General features: G+C 34.4%; 4 protein-coding genes across 37 annotated transcripts in view; 2 read left to right on the forward strand and 2 right to left on the reverse strand.

The window, feature by feature from the left end:
- LOC126876534 (omega-amidase NIT2-A-like) overlaps window positions 1-255 on the forward strand; it is a 165,290-nt gene extending 165,035 nt beyond the window's left edge. Inside the window, exon 3 of the mRNA XM_050639396.1 lies at window positions 32-255. Coding sequence (XP_050495353.1) covers window positions 32-63 — 32 coding nt within the window. The 3' untranslated portion in view covers window positions 64-255. The remainder of the gene's footprint in view (window positions 1-31) is intronic.
- LOC126876530 (venom serine protease Bi-VSP-like) overlaps window positions 1-6,992 on the reverse strand; it is a 206,867-nt gene extending 199,875 nt beyond the window's left edge. For 18 of the 19 annotated variants that reach the window (XR_007694270.1, XR_007694263.1, XR_007694261.1 and 15 more), the window contains exon 1: window positions 6,151-6,992. The gene's annotated coding sequence lies outside the window, so the exon portion shown is untranslated. Of the gene's footprint in view, window positions 1-4,551; window positions 6,068-6,150 lie in introns of those variants that run through there. The other variant, XR_007694255.1, reaches the window with a different exon arrangement.
- A 6-nt stretch (window positions 6,993-6,998) lies between these two features.
- LOC126876529 (katanin p60 ATPase-containing subunit A-like 2) lies at window positions 6,999-10,463 on the forward strand. 8 transcript variants are annotated; one of them, XM_050639378.1, is made up of 7 exons: window positions 6,999-8,257; window positions 8,401-8,590; window positions 8,694-8,982; window positions 9,159-9,327; window positions 9,386-9,516; window positions 9,712-9,911; window positions 10,062-10,463. In XM_050639378.1, exons 2-7 carry the CDS (start codon window positions 8,508-8,510, stop codon window positions 10,420-10,422), a joined length of 1,233 nt encoding a protein of 410 aa, XP_050495335.1. In that variant the 5' UTR covers window positions 6,999-8,257; window positions 8,401-8,507; the 3' UTR covers window positions 10,423-10,463. The 8 variants fall into 8 exon arrangements, with proteins under 8 accessions (XP_050495335.1, XP_050495336.1, XP_050495330.1 ...); XM_050639379.1 differs by having other exon boundaries at window positions 6,999-8,106; XM_050639373.1 differs by having other exon boundaries at window positions 6,999-7,976; window positions 8,050-8,590.
- A 1,108-nt stretch (window positions 10,464-11,571) lies between these two features.
- Window positions 11,572-17,489, reverse strand: LOC126876532 (survival motor neuron protein-like). Of its 9 annotated transcripts, none has more exons than XM_050639387.1 (4): window positions 17,456-17,489; window positions 12,019-12,316; window positions 11,819-11,898; window positions 11,572-11,750 (listed from the first exon to the last, which is right to left on the reverse strand). In XM_050639387.1, exons 2-4 carry the CDS (start codon window positions 12,138-12,140, stop codon window positions 11,692-11,694), a joined length of 261 nt encoding a protein of 86 aa, XP_050495344.1. In that variant the 5' UTR covers window positions 12,141-12,316; window positions 17,456-17,489; the 3' UTR covers window positions 11,572-11,691. The 9 variants fall into 9 exon arrangements, with proteins under 9 accessions (XP_050495344.1, XP_050495343.1, XP_050495350.1 ...); XM_050639386.1 differs by lacking the exon at window positions 17,456-17,489 and adding an exon at window positions 12,704-13,051 and having other exon boundaries at window positions 12,019-12,597; XM_050639393.1 differs by lacking the exon at window positions 17,456-17,489 and adding an exon at window positions 12,861-13,044.
- Window positions 17,490-19,050: the final 1,561 nt, after the last annotated feature.

Genomic DNA, 19,050 nt, shown 5'->3' on the forward strand with positions numbered 1-19,050 from the left:
TGGAATATTAATCGCGATTAATTATTTGTAGGTGTATTCTGTGCGGCTAAAGCAGTCACCTAATGAATTATTGAGTACCAGGAATGTTAGCGGTAAACAGGATTGCGGCTATGAATGATTCTCTAATGTCTATATTAGAGATGAATTTGATAATTTATCCTCATAATATGCAATCCGCTTTTAAGTGGAAATCATAATTAACAATTTCTGTTTGATTAAATATGAAGAGCAGATAAATCGATACGCTTAAATCAATATTAGAATTTCTTAACATTTTTATCAGATATTTTAGCACTGTAAAAGCGTCGTAGTAGAGAAATATTAGGTTGTTTTAAAAGTTTCTTTCGTTTTATAAGATAGTAATAGATGTACAACATTTTTCGTTTTATATTATTTTATTGAATTACGTGTGATCCACCTTTTTCCAATTTAATGTAAAATAATATAGAATAACATAAAACAAAATATGTTGTGCATCTGTCATTTCTTTATAAAACGAAAGAAACTTGGGACAACCTAATAGGAATTTACTTTTATTATCCATTATAAAAATGGATTGTTAATCCTCTAGGAGATACGAACAATATAATTGCAATTAATAAGGAATAAGCTAGCATAACTTAAACCAGCTTTTGCAGAAAGCTATTAGCTGAAGATGTTTATTAAACAATGACAACATGAATTTTCTTAAGTACCCCATTTGGTACTTAATCTACTTCGTAAGTACTGTGTGTCCTAGCCTTCAAAGGATGCAATTTTAACCAGAATGTTTCACATTACTTACCCGTATTATTTCCTTGTAATATAATTTATATTTACATTATCTACGTTACGTTACATTCTACGCGTTAATGTAATGTGATTTTTATTTCTAATCGAAGTTATTCAAAATTTGTAGTATCTCAATAAAAAATTAACAGCCTGCAAAAACTTCACAGAAGCATTAGTATCTTCGAAACTATTTAATTCAAATGGCTAATATTCTTTAACAATATGCACTCGACGACGTTTATCGAGAGAAGTATGTGGCGTAATAGTTAAACTTTCAATTCATATACATATATCGTTTATGAAAAAGTAGTCATTCTGCTTTTGTGATCTGTGACACACTATAAATTCTCATAAGCTAACTAACGCGTAATCTTCTGTAACGTATTAATATAATATAGGTATGTATATCTCGACTTTGAGCAACCAATTGGTGCTAAATAAGCTTTAGTACATACTTCTTACACGTAACAAAAGACCAGTTAACATCTCTGCTCTTAAAAGAAAAACGAAAGAAGCTCTGAAAAGCTGCAGAGTTCAGGTCGAATAACACCAGCTCAGATAAATGACCCTCTAACTTACCTTTGTCCTCATCGACGTCAGCGATTTTAAAGCTAGTTATAAAGTGCACTTCTCAGCCAGCGTCCACGGCAGTCAATATTATTTAACGGGTCTTAACGCGATGTAAAAAGGGAAAAAGGAGGAAAGAGGGAACAGGGAAGCAAAGAGAAGAAACGAATTTTTCATTTTCTCGAAACTGGATCAAGTTTCAGGCTGCTCGCCAAAGAGTCTGTAGCTAACGAGACAAGATTAGACAAACCACGCTTTAAAATTGCCACAGAACTATAATAATCCTCGAAATCAATACGATTCGTCGATCCATCGCCTGATTAAAAAATGAGATAGGATGAAGCTCACTAGTCGGCCTTTGAACTTTCAATAGCGCTTACGGCTCGTATACTCTAGTTTGAATGCTACAATGTAAGCCAAGTCAGCTGTAACTAGCGTTCGCGTGATTGTCGCTATCTATTATTCACGCGTTACACGTTCACCAGACAAACGCGTCTACCGGTTGACATTGTTTTCTGTCCTGAGTTTCAAAGCAATTATGTTGCTTCGTGTAATCAAATCTCGCCAAACTAACGATAAGTTCTTGTTTGATCTTACACAGTTATTAAAACTATACAAGTTAAACCAATCTAGCCTAAACAAGTAATGTCGTTATATATTCTTTTTTAAATCTATATATTGTTTAATAAATCCTGGTTAGGATATAGTAGCTGACAAAAATATTCGGACAAATATATTTGTAGAAACATTTTAGGAGTGTATTATGCATAGTGGCACTATTTAATACTGTACTGTGACTATCATGGTCGTGTTGGTATTATTCGAAACTAATCTGAAAATCTGTATGGAATTTGTAAGATATTTAGTACGAGTACTGTGCATTACTGATATGTACACAGCCGAGACGAGATAACGAAGGTACTGCTCTCCATCGTTCATCGCTACGCGTTGCTAATAGCAACATATAATGCATATATATCTCGCAAAGACCATAAAAGTACCCAATGGAACCACGTTTAATATTTGATAATAATGTCCCATTACAGTTTCGTCATTTTCAATTAATTAAACACGACCCTCTCTTTAAAAATTAGAAGATAAAATACGTAATACAAATCTACTCGAAATCTTTTAAACCTTACGGACGACCTTACGGACCTTACTTATGGTCTTTAAAAGCAGCAGGGATTAGCAGAATATTAACTGCGGATTTTTCTTGGACCGCAGCATGCAATATGAAATATGGTTATTAAAATGTACACTGAAAATTTCATATCCATAAGATACTCGTGCTTGTAGAACCTTGAAAATGAATTCTTAACCCAAATAGTCGACCGCGATACTCGAGAAATTTTGTGAAGCTGACGTCAATACCAATATGTACCGTCGTTGTGCTATTATTTCGTGATAAACCGTATTGATTGCACTTCCATTTCACGGAATTAATTTTTCCACACAAAAAGTGATAACGATAATCGAAAAAAGAAAAATATACTACCACATTTCGTATCAGCATACACAAGCGCACTCGATTTTACACGAGTATACAATTTGCAAATTCGACAGAACGATCGGATTTAATTATTTTTTCGATATTTCAGGCATCAAGTTCTATTTACATATCGAACGTTGAAATACGGCGAAATACAAAATGTACAAACCACTCTGGACATTAATTAACTTTAAACGTTATTGATTAATTAAAGAAACCAACCATTGTGTTGATTTTTACATTTTGAAAAATTGTTATCCACTTTTGCTTTGTTTAAAAATTGAAAAAAAATACTTTTATTGTAAGTCACGAGTATCTCTTTTATTTATTTAAACTTTAGATCAAATATTACAATTTATAAATATATCATTTATTTAGATATACTTGTAATATCTGTTTTATAAGTTTGTACAACCATTTATCTATTTATCTATTTTATTTGCACATAATCTTTATAGACTGATTTTGTAAAGAATAAAAAATTGTGATTCTATTTAAAAACGATCGTGTCAGACTCAAGTGATAAGCGATATATATTTCAGCGATATATATATATATTCAGATTCCACTATCACATAAACGGTGCTATTGGAAACGTTTCACAACAGACGTCTTATAAGCGCCTGCGATGTCCGTCATATGTAAAGCTATACCACTGAATCACGGCCGCCATTTAGTGATTAAGGTCGATCACTTAGAGTTGTTAATCCGACATAATGGCGAGCAATACATCGAAGACATTATTGGAAACACAGTTACAGTTTAATTTCATTGAGCTTATTTGCAAATAAATGTGTACTATATATTTTAGAGGTTTTAAATATTATTGCTGACTAAACTTCGCATCTACGCATCATCTTTATTTAACTTTTTTTGCATTTTCTTATCGACGCATGAAGACGAAATGCGTAAATTTTATTATTTATTTAAACATTACTATATTGTGCTCAAAGTAGCGGAATATCGTTCTATTATCAATATATGAAGAACTAAAAGAATTAAAAAAGAATTAAAAAAATATGTAGTTCAATCAATACTTCGTGTATTTTTCTATCTCCACAAGACAATATCCGGACCAGTTACGCTTACAGTATCAACAAAGATTTGTCCAGCCATACGGAATAAGTCGTACTCAGTAGTTTAAAAGTATTAACCGCACAAACTCCAGAAACACTTTTGAAGTAACTTTCGAACCAATAAATCCCCGAACTAAGAACTGTCATATTTCGTCTCTATTTATCGAATATTGTGAGAAAATGCAAAAAAAAGAAGTTAAATAGAAAAAGTACTTGGAAACTTAAAAGAAAAAATCTCGAAAAATCTCTTAATACTTTTTACTGTCGTCTTGAGACGCACCATATGTTAAGCTTCTTCGTAGTTACAACTTTTACCGCAGATGTAACGAACTGACAAATGCTTCGAATGGCGCGCGCGCGTCAACGCCTACACTTAAATTTTAAATAAATGTTTTTAAATAAATGTTTAAAATAATACATTAAATGTATTAACTTTCTTGCGCAATTTCATTTAATTTCTTACGATATGGAGGGTTTAATTACGTTTAAGATATCTATTTGAATCTTTTAAATTCGAAGTTTTTTAAAAAATTACCTTAAACTTTATAAAATTAAATCGTTTTTCCACTTTGTTGTATCATAAAATAGTTACTTAAATTCAAACCTTACCGTCGTCTTGAAATATTCTATATTTTCCTCGTCTTAAAAAATCTCCCTACAGAAAGAATAAAGAAGAATAAAATCCCATACGTTAAATTTCGCGTGATTGATGGAATACATAACGATAACGAGAACTAACTAGCGACAACAAGCAACCATTAGCAAGGACAACTGGCGACTATAACCGTCGTCTCTACGATGTATGGCGACTAAGGAGAACAGCCAGCAACTACGGATGACATGTAACAACCAACTGCCCCACTTCTAAAAGGCAACTAACTTGCAAACCCTTTGATGGTTTCTGTAGCGTGATATACCCCTTGAACGTGGTTAAAGAATGTGGTCGCCGCTGGACGGCGGTTTGACAGCAAAGCGATCTCGCCAATTCAAAGCTTGACATTACAAACTACCGAGAATCATTAGGCTCGTTATCGAGCATCTAGCTTTCAGAAGGTGCTTTATCATATGATATGACTTCACGATATTTTTATAGCAAGAAGAATGGCCAACCTCTAACAAAACAAATTTTTACTAAGTGCTGCATGTGAGCTGCAGGCCGGCCTACTAGGGAAATTTGACGAATGAATAAACTAAAATATATACGAATATATTCGTTATATCATAAAATGCTCGCGTTATGTTCTCTAACACCATAGAGGAAACTAAATTTATATATTAAAAAATTGGAATACCCTCGTACTTCGCAGTCCATGTGTCCGAGCGATGAATTCCCTCCAAACAAGGAAAAACCAAAGGGAGGTCTTCTTCGAAGGACGTGAGAGGGTAAGGGGAGCAACGGGAACGATGATCACGCGATATACTGGCGGCGTACGTATAGAACGGCTGTTGCGAGAGAGTTCGCAAGAAACAAGAAGAAAAAAGGAATCGTAGGCCGACGCGACTATACGCTGTCGACGGACAAACAGCGACTGAGCCTAACTGAAACGAACTCTGTCGCAGTATGAGCACGGGCTACGTTCGCGGGTCGATCGAACACGTTCTGCGCCTTTCCTCGGCACCAGCGTCAAAACCACCCTCGACGAGCGCAACGCACTGGTGCACCTGCAATATTAACCACTGGTCTTTCCTTTTTCGCGCGATATTATATCAGCACCTATGATACCATTTCAAAGACCGCAATCAAAACATTAAATACCGCATTAAAGCCATACAATAATTCGCAATATTCATTCGTAAACGTTATTGTATATGTGCTTAATTAATCGTTATTATGTTTCGAATGATTTACTACCTCATATTCCATAAGCAGATATATGGTTCATTTTCATCTCAAGTACGATATAATTTGTAACAAATATTTATAATTCACAATGTAAAATATTTATAATTCATTGGAAATATTATTCTATCACGGTATAGTGGTCAAATTTCACATAAATCACAAACATATGGTAGTCAGAAGCTATACTCACGACATGACAAATCATGATGATGTCATGAAAAATGGCGTCCGTCCATATATATTCAAACGCAACGAACAAGTTCGAACTTTTCGAGAATAAACGATTTGTTTGATAACATCTGTCGCGAGCTTCTCTTCCTTTAACGATAACAATTGACAACTAAAGCTCGAGAGGCTCGTAAGGATGAACAGCGACGAGTATCTAGAAGCTATGTACTCACCTGGGCAAGGAGACTCCAACACCAAGGACGTTGGAAGTTTCGAGAAGCGAAGATGGAAACTGAAGTAGCACGTCAGGTCAACTCTGGCAAAAACTGCTAAAGAAAGAAAAATCCAACTAATTTGTTTCCAACAATAAAATGAAATTAATTTGTTTCACAAATTATTAACTGGATATTATTCAAAAATTATTCAAAATTCGCTTGATTGATTCACGGCCCGGGACACTTGGGTCATGCCATTTTGGTAATGGACGAAAATGGCAGAAGGAAGAACGACCGTTTTTTTTCATATTTCTCTTTCCCCGGGAAACGAAAGAATGCCCGAGCACCTTGTTTCATTTCTTCTCGACATCAATTTCAATCTTTTTAAACGAAATATAATCTGAACGATGAAAAGTTCATTCAAATAATGCTCCGCGCCAGACACTCACGAAAATTAAGAAGAAACACGGAAAATTCGCGAATAAAACGGATTTCTTTGTCCCAGTGAGATAATAAATCTCGTACACGTATTGGTTTTTAAAATCAATATATCCACCAATGTGCACTCGTTTAACAAGGGTGATGGAACGTGCCAAAAATCTCTCAAGAGAGTCTTGGCAACGGAAGAGTCGAAAATGTCACAATTATGAATGAAAAATTCGAATAGTTGCTGATTTTACAGTCGAAACCGATAAAGAACTCCAGATATTCCCCCAATTATTTTACAATAAATTCGCGAAAATGATCGATTGCTGACGTCATTGTATTCTAGAAAGATTGTAAAACGATAAGAATTTATTGAAAAAACTTATATTCGATGATAACACTTCTAATAAGAGTACTAAGAGGAGCGATTCTGTACTCACCTTCCTGCCTCGAAGTACCGAACGCAATTAACCGTCCGCCCAGGATGGAACCGTTCGGAACTTTTGTAAGTCACTGCACGGCCGCTGCTTATGGTGGAAATGTAATAGATATAAGTACAGAGCTCGTGAGCGAACTAAAAACGCGATAGAGAAGTAGAGAGAGGATGTTCCGTCCTTGTCTAATGACGCGCACTTGTACAGGAAATATGTAACAGCGGTATACGAGCAGCGTCAGTGTCCACTAGTGTGCATGCCTGATTAAACAAGGACAGGAAGTATCTATACATGGTGTTCTCTTTCTATTTCCATGTTGCATCCATCTTACTATACAGTACACACACTCAGCTATTCTATCATTATATTTGTGCGTTGCTTATGTGTGAACCAAACATTTCCATGACAACAAATCGTTTGTCTCTTGTTTGATGCTCGGTTTTCAACAGAGTTGAAAGAATTTTTTAAGAGAAACGCAATGGACGGGTTGTTTTTAAAGCAATAAACGGAAATTCTCGTATGCATTGAGAAACGATAGGCGATTTGAAAGTGTCACTATGAACGGTGATTTATCGATGCAAGGTAGTATGAATAAGATATTTTATAATCTGCGAAAAAAGGTAAGGAATATTCTAGATTTTAGATTTTAGAATTTCCACGTCACAGACGAGTGTGTTTTGTTATTTGATTTGTAATATTGCTGCAGTTCTCTTAATAGCTGTTCGTTTCATGCGATACTCGCACATAGTATCTATGACTTTTGCTTCTAACAATTTTTATAATTAGGCTGTATCAAATATTTTTAACGTTCGTGTTTCATGAAAAATCATGTGTAACTCGTTGAATTCGCAAATGTAACAAAAAATTACATGAAAAACCTTATATTATTGTAATGAAAAAATAATTATATTAGGAGGAGAGTCGTATTTCGGAACGTCATCGGAACATATTACACCTTGTATGTGATTATTTGGAACACAATGGGTGAGTATATTATAATTAAAATATATTCCTAGTTCCAATTCTTTTGAATAGTGTCAGTGACCAATCGAAATAGAAATCAGTGGACATCATGGAGAGAGAAGGCGAAACCAAATTTGAAAATTCGACATCGGTAATTCAGTAGTTAAGAATAACTCAATCGATTATGTAGATTAACTAGTTATAAACAAATATATGAAGTATAAATTCAAATTATTCTTATCCATCTAAAAATTGGAAATTAAAAAGCAGAAGACAAGAAATTATCTTCGAGGATTTATATAGTAAATACATTCTTTTGCCTGTCTTACCTAGAGATAAAACAGTTGTTTGATGGTTATCTTATAGTGTTCAGTCATTGCGAAAAATATTTTTAATTAGTTAAAAACTATAATTAATTAAAAACTACATTTTTTTATGTATATAGACGTTAGCGATGTATTATTCCGGGAAGCTCGTCTATCTCCCGAACATCGGGTTTGCGACAACATCGATTTGGAAATTATCGTTGCAGAGTATGAAAATTATTACAAGATGAAATTTCAAAAATATCCCATATTGTGTAAGAAAATAACTGGAAGGGAAATGACGAGGGAAGTGACAAATGCAAGCAAAACGTAAGAATTTAAATTATTTAACGATATTAAACGGTATTCAACGTATTCAACGTATCGTATTCAACGTATCGTATTCAACGTATCGTATTACAATATGATCCAGTGTTTGTAGAAGTATTGAGACAAAAGCCAAATCTGTTAGTAAACAAGCGAGAAGTGAGCCTGTGAAAGAGACGAATCTACAGCAGAAGATAACTGATGACAATACGAATCATATTAATCTCGCAATGACAGTGACGTCAATATTCCCCAATGAGAATGATGGACGTTCATCAGAAGAGCTATTTAACGTCCCAATGGAACAATCCATGCAATCGAAGATATTGAAATGCGTTGAAAAGCTTTATTCAGATAATCCGGAATTACGAAAGATTGCTGAGGACATCTCATGCGTAAGTTATTTTCGATTAATATACGTATCGTAAAGCTTTTAAACGATAAAATTCCCGTCGATAAACCGTCCAACGTATATCGACGATGACGTGATTTCAGTAACGCTTCAAATATCAAATTACGTAACACTTACTTAATATAGAGAAGACGCCATTTTATCTTTGTATCGTCACAGGAGATCATAGTAAACAAATTAAATGTACATTGGGATGACGTTATAGGCCTAGAGGAATGTAAAACCGCTGTTAAGGAGGCCGTTGTGTATCCCCTTAAGTATCCTATCTTTTTTGATGGCCCGTTTTCCCCCTGGAAAGGTATTTTGCTGTACGGCCCACCTGGTACAGGTAAGATACTCGTATTCTTTTCATTTCTGTACGTGTTTACAAGAAATATACAAAACAGGGAAAACGAAGTTAGCGAAGGCAGTCGCGACAGAATGCCATTGCACCTTTTTTAACATAACTGCCAGCTCATTGGTCAGCAAATGGAGAGGCGATTCCGAGAAGTATATACGTGTAAGTTGCTTTGTCTATGTAAGTTTCTTTGTTCCTTTGTCTATGAAGGAGAGATTCTAGGTATAAAAAGATTTGATTTTATTTTTCGTCATTTATATATAAATAGAATAGTTGTTTGGAAAACGAAATGATATCATATTCGTGATGAGGCAATGAATTTAAGGAATTTCGAATATAATATTTAATGAATAATACATTTGTTAAACTGAACAGGTTTTATTTGAACTTGCCTATAGTCATTCGCCTACAATTATTTTTATCGACGAGATTGGCTGGATCGCCACAAATAAAGGAGACTGTATATTGTCTGAACCTGCAAAGAGATTCAGATCAGAACTTCTTTCTAGATTGGATGGATTAGTGTCTAATGAGAATTCTAATGTAGTTCTTCTGGCTACAACTAATTCCCCTTGGTACGTATATCACGTTATTTCAATGTTTTCTAAGTAGAAAATATCGTAATATTTCTCCAAATTCCAAATATGTTATTGTGTTGTTTGAAGTATTCCTTCATTATTATTAGTATAATAGAACGATAATATTTATTGTAAATATGTTATTAGGGGCATTGATGCAGCTTTACTCAGGCGTCTCGAAAAGCAAATATACGTATCATTACCCAATGAAGTTGCTCGACTTGGTATATTCAAATTATACCTTAGCAACCACTTATTAGAAAATACAGATATTGTAAACCACATAGTAAAATGTACTGAAAGATATTCTTGTGCAGATATAAAATTGCTTTGTAAGCAAGCGTGGCTACTAGAAATAAGCCCGATATGGAGGAGACTTGAAAAGAAAGAAACACCTGTTACCACTTTGAAATATGAATTAAAAAGTTATGAAATATTAGCAAAATTGTTAAAAAAAATGTCACCTACAGTTATGCAAATAGATAAATATGATACGCGGAACAAATAAATACGCAATCGTAATGACAGATATTGAAAAATATAAATAAATGGATTATCGTTCGAGAAATCATTCGCATGTGTGTGCATGTGTGTGCGCGCGCGCGCTATAGGCTAAGTTTAAAATGTTCGGTTGTATTATATCCTTGTATTATATATGTCGGAGATGAAAGGAAAACCGGAGCCTTCCCTTTGCAATTTTGAGGAAGCCTTCTAATGCTTTAGCCTAGATTTTATCATAACTGTAATTAAGCAATTGTCATTTGTAATTGTTTGATATTTGTGAAAGCGAAAGTGGGTTCGAGGTGACAACTGGTCGCCGAACGTAGCCACGGTCACGGGATAAACGTTTTGCCTGACGAAGGTGTGGATCGGTTGTATTGTTCTCCCTAGAAATCACATAGAATTGTACTTTAGAGATGTCGATATAATGGGACACACGTTGTATTAGGAATCAATCTCCAGACAGAAACTGCCTAGTAACGGCGTTTGAATCTTTCTCGATGTTTCCAAAGAGTATACAACAAACTTTTGACAGAAATAGCAACAACGATTGGAACCTTCTCGATGTTTCCAGCGAGCATATAACAAACAAATGCAATCGTATAGCGAAAAAGATTTTCATCAGATATTCATTCGTGTGATCACCTTGGAAAGTGATACATCGAGCAATTTACCGAGTGTCTCAGCAATTGTAGTTTGTGTTTAAAATTATTCTACACATAGTAAAGAGTTATCCTGTTGACCGTGGATTCGTTTGAACCCCGGAACATTGTTAATAGCGTTAATTAAATTCATTATTCGTGAAACTTATCAATCGTTAATCTCATTATACGTTAAATTCATTATTCGTAAGACATATTATTCGTTCCTCTTATTGTTCGTTAAACTTATTAATCTTTAATCTAATTATTAGTTAAACTTATCGTTTGTTAATCTTATTATTTATTAAACTCATTATTCATAATATTTTGTAAAACCTTGTTTATTCGCGTAAATATATTCTCTGTTTCGTAAAACAATGGCTAATTCAAACGAAGGATCATTACGCGCCTTAAATCCTAATGATAACCCGACATATATATGTGAGTGTATTTTATCAAAAATATGTTTTTTATGTTTTCTTATCTTAGTAATTATTTTTAAAAAAGTCTTAAAGTCTTATATGAAAATAAAGCTGTTCTTTATTTCAAATAATTGAAGTAAATAAATACAATGAGTTTTATATTTTATTATATCTTATATTATTGTTATATTGTTATTGAAAAAATTGATATAATCAACAGTTCTTCCTGTTCTCTTGATTGTTTCTTGCTTGTTTCAAACCATGGTAATAACCTACAAAAGAAATAACATAGTCCATTGAAAATTTAATATACAATAAAATACTTATATGAAATAATTACCTGTGTAATATACCATGCAACCACTAATATACCATGACATCAACATACTTGAAAGTGCGTCTGTATCATTATCTGGTAATCTAGTACATTTTATTAAAATTTCGTATTTTTTTTCCAAATAAAATGTTAAACTTATTCCAAATTACTTATTAATATTAGAAGTATTCAGCATTCCATTAGAATTTTTAAATTGTACTTACTTGGCCATTAATTGTGATGGTAAAGGAGGTGCAGGTGGCATTATATCAGTCATCGAATTGAAAGATGGTCCCGGTATGAAGTGATGTTTATACGCATTTGCTTCTTCAGAGTCACAATCCATTTTTTCTACATTATATTTTTTCGAATTTACATTTGTAGAAAAATTAGTCTCACAAGTCTCATCGTTCTCTTCATTGAATTTCTCTTCCAAAGCTTTCTTTTGTTGTCCTATTTGACTTTGCAAACCTTCTGATTCTAAAAGAGAACTCAACTCGACTTTCTGTGTATTACCATAGCCTAAACACAGAGTAAAAGAAATTTTTGTCATTTAATAGAATGACTGAGTGCCATTCGGTTACTGTCCTTACAGGCAATGTATTAGAATTTCCCGTGCATAAATGTATATGTATAAATGTTTGCCTTGATATATGTAGTAATAATCACTCGTCTAATGAGGAGAATTATATTCCAAGCAGCTAATAATGAACAATAAGTAACATGCATGTTTATGGTTCATGACCCTATATCCCACGGGTCTCCCCATAGACATTGACAGGTACTCCTGCCCAGTTAAGGACCTGCTGAATGACACTGTGATAGACTATGCGAAAGCCTTTACTTCATATATATATGTATTTTTAGTACATTTCTTAATTGACATAACCATCATGCTAAAGGTATTACCTACAAATTTTACAACACACGTGCTGTTGAGGTTATTCGGTGTGTAAACAGAGAAAACACGTGGATAAATTGTAAGGTAGAAAATATATTTAAATAGAAGTGTAATAAGTAAAAATACAATTTGAGCTGGTCCAGATCCGCACGCTAGCTGTGTTACCTAATAACTGAAAAACCCCGAAGCCAACGTCGCCTGTCTACTGTTTATGGCCTGACTTCGTCGCAGTCTTTTGTCTACACGCTGTCGATGGCTTCAGTGCTTGAGAAAACTAAAAAAGACCAGATGTAGAGTTTTCTTAGAAGTGAACTTCAACACCCTCCCTAAAACTCTACATCCCTACAAACAATTATCTCAAATTTACAAATTATCTCTTAATATTTTCTAACTCTTGTCGTAAATATCTGAAAATTAATTTGTCAATGCCTTCTCAAGTACATTTGCCAGCCGCCTTTCTCTTTTCCATACAAATTAATTTATTACACAAAAAAAAAAAAAACTAGAAGACTAAACAGATCATGTAGAGTTTTTCCTCTTTTTGTTTGAGAAGTAATAATCACTTCGACACCCTCCCTAAAAACTCTACATGTTTACAAACAATTACATCTTAATATCTTTTTTACTTTTCAAACCTAACTTTTTCCTTAAATATTCAAATCTCGGTTTTGGCAATGCCTTTGTACATATATCCGCCAATTGCTCTTCGCTTGTTACATACGTTATATCAATTTCGCCTCTATTGTATAAATCTCGCAAAAAATGATATCTTACGTCAATATGCTTACTTCTTTGATGGAATTCTGGATTCTTAATTAATTTCACGGCACTAGTATTGTCTACACATAGCATATACTTAAGGATCTCTAATTTACATTCAAGAAATATTTTCTTTAGCCACATAATTTCTTTCGCTCCTGAGGCTGCACTGACATATTCAGCTTCGGTCGTAGATAAAGCTATACATTGTTGTCGCTTACATTGCCATGTGATGGCCGCATTCGCATACTTACATACAACGCCTGATGTCGACTTTTTTGTTTCTTTGTCGCCTGCATAGTCAGCGTCGCTAAAGGTTTCGAGACTGCCTGCTTTTGTATATAAGAGTCCCATGTCTGCGGTCCCTTTTATGTAGCGCAAAATTCGTTTGACTAATTTCCATTGATACTGGTTTGGATTCTCTAAGTGTCTCGCCGCTATATTTATTGCAAAACTAATATCTGGCCTACTTACGGTTTGTAAAAACATTAAGTTCCCTACGGCTTCTCTGTATGGTGCGTTACAATCATTATCGCCTATGTTACTTTCGTTCCAATTAGTCTCGATAGGTGTAGAAACACTGTTTGCCTCATTCATATTAAATTTTTCCAATATGTTTTCGATATACCTACTCTGATGAATGAATATTGAACCATCTTCTAATCTATTAATTTCAAGTCCAAGAAAACTCTTTACTTCTTTCGAACTCGTAATTTTGAATTCTTTATTTAAATCATCGAAGAATTTATCAATTAAAGATTCGTCTGAAGCTGCTACCAGTCCATCGTCTACGTATATGGTCATCAACATTAATTTGTCGTCTTCTGTATAAATATAAAAACAAGGATCTGCGTTACTCTGATAAAATTTTAAGTTCGAGATAAATTTTGTGAAACGTTCCGTCCAACATCTTGGAGACTGCTTTAAGCCATATAGGCTTTTTAGCAATTTACAAACCCGATTTGTACCATCATCATAACCTTTAGGTTGTTTCATATAAATATCTTCTTTCAGACTTCCATATAAGAATGCGGTTTTAATGTCGAACTGTCCGAGGTGTAAATTATTTTTGGCTGCAATACTGAGCATTAATCTAATTGTGTCAAACCGAGCAACGGGACTATATGTTTCCTTATAATCTATGCCTTCTTTCTGTGAACACCCTCTTATTACAAGTCGCGCTTTGTATCGTTCCGAGTTGTCCGGATTTAGCTTTATCGTTAAAACCCACCTATTGCTAAGTACCTTCTGATCTTTAGGTTTTTCTACAAATATCCACGTCTTATTTTCATGGTGCGATTTCATTTCATCATTCATAGCTGTTTCCCATAACTCTTTCTTTTCGGATCTCATCGCTTCGTTAAAATCCACCGGTAATTTTTCCGCCACGTACGTTACTGGGTAACCATAAAAATCGGTTCGTTTGATCTTATCTCTATCTCTCAATTGTCTCATATTGTCGCTAGTTCCATGAGGTTGTTTTTCATGTTCACTCTCTGCACTTTCATACGTACATGCTCTATCGCTCTGCGCACTCACATCTTCGCGCTCGACAATTTTCGGTAAACTTAATTTTACGAATTTCGCATTTTCTAGTTCAGGCTTAAATATTACGTCACGGCTTAATATTACATTTTTTACTGTTGGCACGTACACTCGATACCCTCGTCCGTCATCTAATAGCCTACCAAATATCCTTTGTTAGCCTTTTTGTCAAGTTTTGTCCTTTTCTCCGCAGGTATGTGAGCAAAGCACTCAGTACCGAAAACCCTAAACTTTTCTAAATTCGGCGGTTTCCCGTACCACAGTTCATATGGTGTTTTCTTATCTTGTCTTGTCGGCCTCGTCTTATTTATGACATGTACTGCTGTGTTCATGGCTTCGGCCCATAAGAACAGCGGTAGATTTGGTTTCGAATATAGCATCGACCGACCTGCCTCTACTATTGTTCTATTTTCCCTTTCTGCGACACCATTCTGTTCAGGAGTGTATGGGACGTTAATCGTGTGTCTAATTCCCTGACTTCTTAAAAATTCTTTGACTTCTTTATTTTGGAATTCTTTCCCTCCATCACTATGAATTTCTTTAATTTTATCCTTAAATTGATTTTCAACTTCTAGGCAAAAGGTTTTTAGTTTTTCAATTACTTCTGACTTACGTCGTAAGAAGTAAATCTTTGTGAATTTTGAAAAATCATCTTTAAATGTCAGAAAATACAGTTTCTTGCCTAATGACTCGACTTTCATAGGTCCACATACATCCGTATAAATAATTTCGCGAGGTTTAGTCGCCCGATTGATTTTCTCGTGAAAACTCGATCTATGCTGTTTCCCGTACGCGCAACCTTCACAGAAAAAGTTATTGTCCTCTACAACTTTCATATTTGAATTCTTTAAGAATTCTTTAACATGTCTGATGTTCTGATGACATAGCCGTTCGTGCCATAACTGCAATGTGTCCGCGTTTGACTCCGCTCTATTGCTAAAATTACAAACTGACGGTATGATAACTCGCATATCTACTTTATACAAATTTCCGATAACAGAACCTCTTGCTATTATTTTCTGATTTTGTAAAAATATGCAATTGGTCCCTTCCTTTGAAATACAAAAATCTATGCCTCTTCTTGCGACAGATCTAATCGAAAACAGATTTCTTTTCATACCTGGTACGTATAGAACATCGTTCATTGTACATGTTACCCATTTGCCGTCCACAAAAGTCTCTACTCTGATTTTTCCTTTGCCGCACGCATCCATGAACGGACCATCGCCGATCTCTATTTTCACCGTGTTATCGAATTCTTCGAAAACGCTGAACCATTCCCGTCGTCCTGTCATGTGATCCGTAGCTCCTGAGTCGATTATCCAAACATCAGCGTTTGCCGTTTGTATCGCTGAGGTACTTCCTAATAGACCAATTCCGCTGTGATCCCGATTTTGGTTTCTAGGTTCCTGGTTGTCTCTATTGTTGCTTCTTTTGTTATTTTTAAAACAGTTTTTGCTAGTGTGGCCTTTCCTTTTGCATATAAAGCATCTAAAGCAATCCTTCTTTAGATGGCCAACTTTTCCACAGTTAAAGCAACTTGGTCCTTGTTTCTCGTATTCACGTTTACTTGACTGCTTCTGCTGTTCCCTTTTATAATTATTACCTTTTGTTACCAGTGCCACCGATGTTTCCTGGTCGTCTTTCTTCCATCTAATTTCTTCCGTCATCAGCCTGGTACTAAGCCTGTCTAAGGTCTTCTTTTCTTCTTCCACGGAATCCCACGCACTGTGAAAATGATCGAATTTGTTTGGTAACACCGATAAAATGCGTGTTATCAGCATTTTCTCGCCAATTTCACTCCCAAGGACTTTCATCTTCGCCGCTATGAGTTCCAACTTTGATAGGTTGTAAGAGACATTTTCAGATTCTTCCCATTTAAAATCGAAGAACTGCTTCTGGACCATATTTAAATTCTCATCCGACTTCATGTCATATACTGTATTCAGCTTTTTCCACATTTCATGTGCTGTCGTGCAACATAAAAGAAGATCCAACGGTTTCTTTCCTACTGAGGTCACGATTAATTTTCTCGCTAATCGATCTGCTTTCAAAAATCTTCCACGAGCGATTTCTTTCTCCGCGCTGTTACCTGGATGACACAAATTCTCTTCACACACGTTGATCAGGTCGTCATCTTCCTCCAAAAGTGTACGCATAACAAAACGCCACTGGAGCCAATTTTCTTCGCCGCGTAACATCTCGACCTTCGCACTTGCTGATTCCATTTTAGCACTATCCCTTATTTTACTAAGCACAACACTTTAACAATTTATTCATTTCACGTTGCTACCTTGCAATTTACAGCCCTGGGCCCATAACCTGTTGAGGTTATTCGGTGTGTAAACAGAGAAAACACGTGGATAAATTGTAAGGTAGAAAATATATTTAAATAGAAGTGTAATAAGTAAAAATACAATTTGAGCTGGTCCAGATCCGCACGCTAGCTGTGTTACCTAATAACTGAAAAACCCCGAAGCCAACGTCGCCTGTCTACTGTTTATGGCCTGACTTCGTCGCAGTCTTTTGTCTATACGCTGTCGATGGCTTCAGTGCTTGAGAAAACTAAAAAAGACCAGATGTAGAGTTTTCTTAGAAGTGGTAACCACTTCAACACGTGCCATTGTTTTCGTAAATTTTTGATATTATAGCTTCATAAGTTTCTCCATCCTCTGAGTATATTGCACGATAAGGTGCTCCTATGATCCATTTCTATAGAGAGAAGATGTGTATACAAATAAATATAAGTAAATAGCAAAATAAAATAATTTGCTTCTTAATCAATATATTTAATAATATTCTGTATCAAATTTGTAATATTCTATCAAAATCACAACCTTGTGTAATTTACTTGCGTGTTTAGGCTGCTTAAGATTTTGTAGGTTTTCTTTCGGTTGAGAATTTCCAACATCCATTCCCATTCGCTTGATAACTTCTTCTTTTGCTAAATATATTGCTTTATCATATGCTTCTATTAATGCACTATCATCCCAAACATTATCATTGGCTGAGTCTGTATCCTTTTGAGATAGCAAATTATACGTTATTAATATTGATACAAGTATTTTATTATCAAACTATTGCAAATTATCATATATGTCATTTTTCAAAAATTGACTAAAAGGTAGTGGATACTGTTAATTACTATTATGCTAAGATCTTGTACTAAAATAATGTTAAAACCATTACGTTTCCATTACCATACATACGTTTCCATTTCCTCGTATAAAAAGAACATTCATATCATCTGCCATTTTAAAATAACATCATTTAAATATTGAATTTGCTTCTGAAATATTAATTTGTCTCATTTCTTTAACTCTAACACATTGTAAACAATGATGACATTATACCAACTATAATACTAAAAATCTATTCCCCATACATTCTAAAGATTATTTTTTGAAGCAAGGTTAACATTGAATGTTCCCAAACTTCAATAACTGTACTTTACTTTCTTTACAATATCTAACAATATATTAGAATACTATAAAAAAATATTGTATGCACAAGAAACTGTTTATAGCGAAATAGCAAAAGAATTAATCACATATTATAACTAAAACGAGATTGTTAAGTAGATTATATTATACTGCATATGCGTTAGTGTTTCAGCTGGTAAATATAGTTTTTATATCTGAAGATAAATAAGATTTAATTCTATAAAATTGCATAATGAATTATACATCTATCTATTACTATTCGTATTTCCCCTTAGTTGTATGTTGTCAATAGCATCAATCACGAACATATAAATAAATATAGAAGAAACCGTTCGGAAATGGAAAGGGAAAAATGAACATGGAAGACAAGAAAGTTTTCTTCAGGTTTAGCGTATGCGTGATACGCTTTGAATGTCTCAGATAAAGATAAAGATACTCTGCTCATTTCTATTTGTTCCGCAGAACGAGAAATTTGTTGTCTTTCATATTGGTTTTTACGATTCAATTTTTGGGCAGTTTTCCCTAGCGAGTGTCGGTCCCTGTTTGATATAACCAGACCGTAATTTATACAGATATGTATTATAGATATATATTTGTAAAACTGAAAT

Source organism: Bombus huntii, unplaced genomic scaffold (assembly GCF_024542735.1).
Source record: "Bombus huntii isolate Logan2020A unplaced genomic scaffold, iyBomHunt1.1 ctg00000082.1, whole genome shotgun sequence".
In the NCBI taxonomy this organism is placed as follows: domain Eukaryota; kingdom Metazoa; phylum Arthropoda; class Insecta; order Hymenoptera; family Apidae; genus Bombus; species Bombus huntii.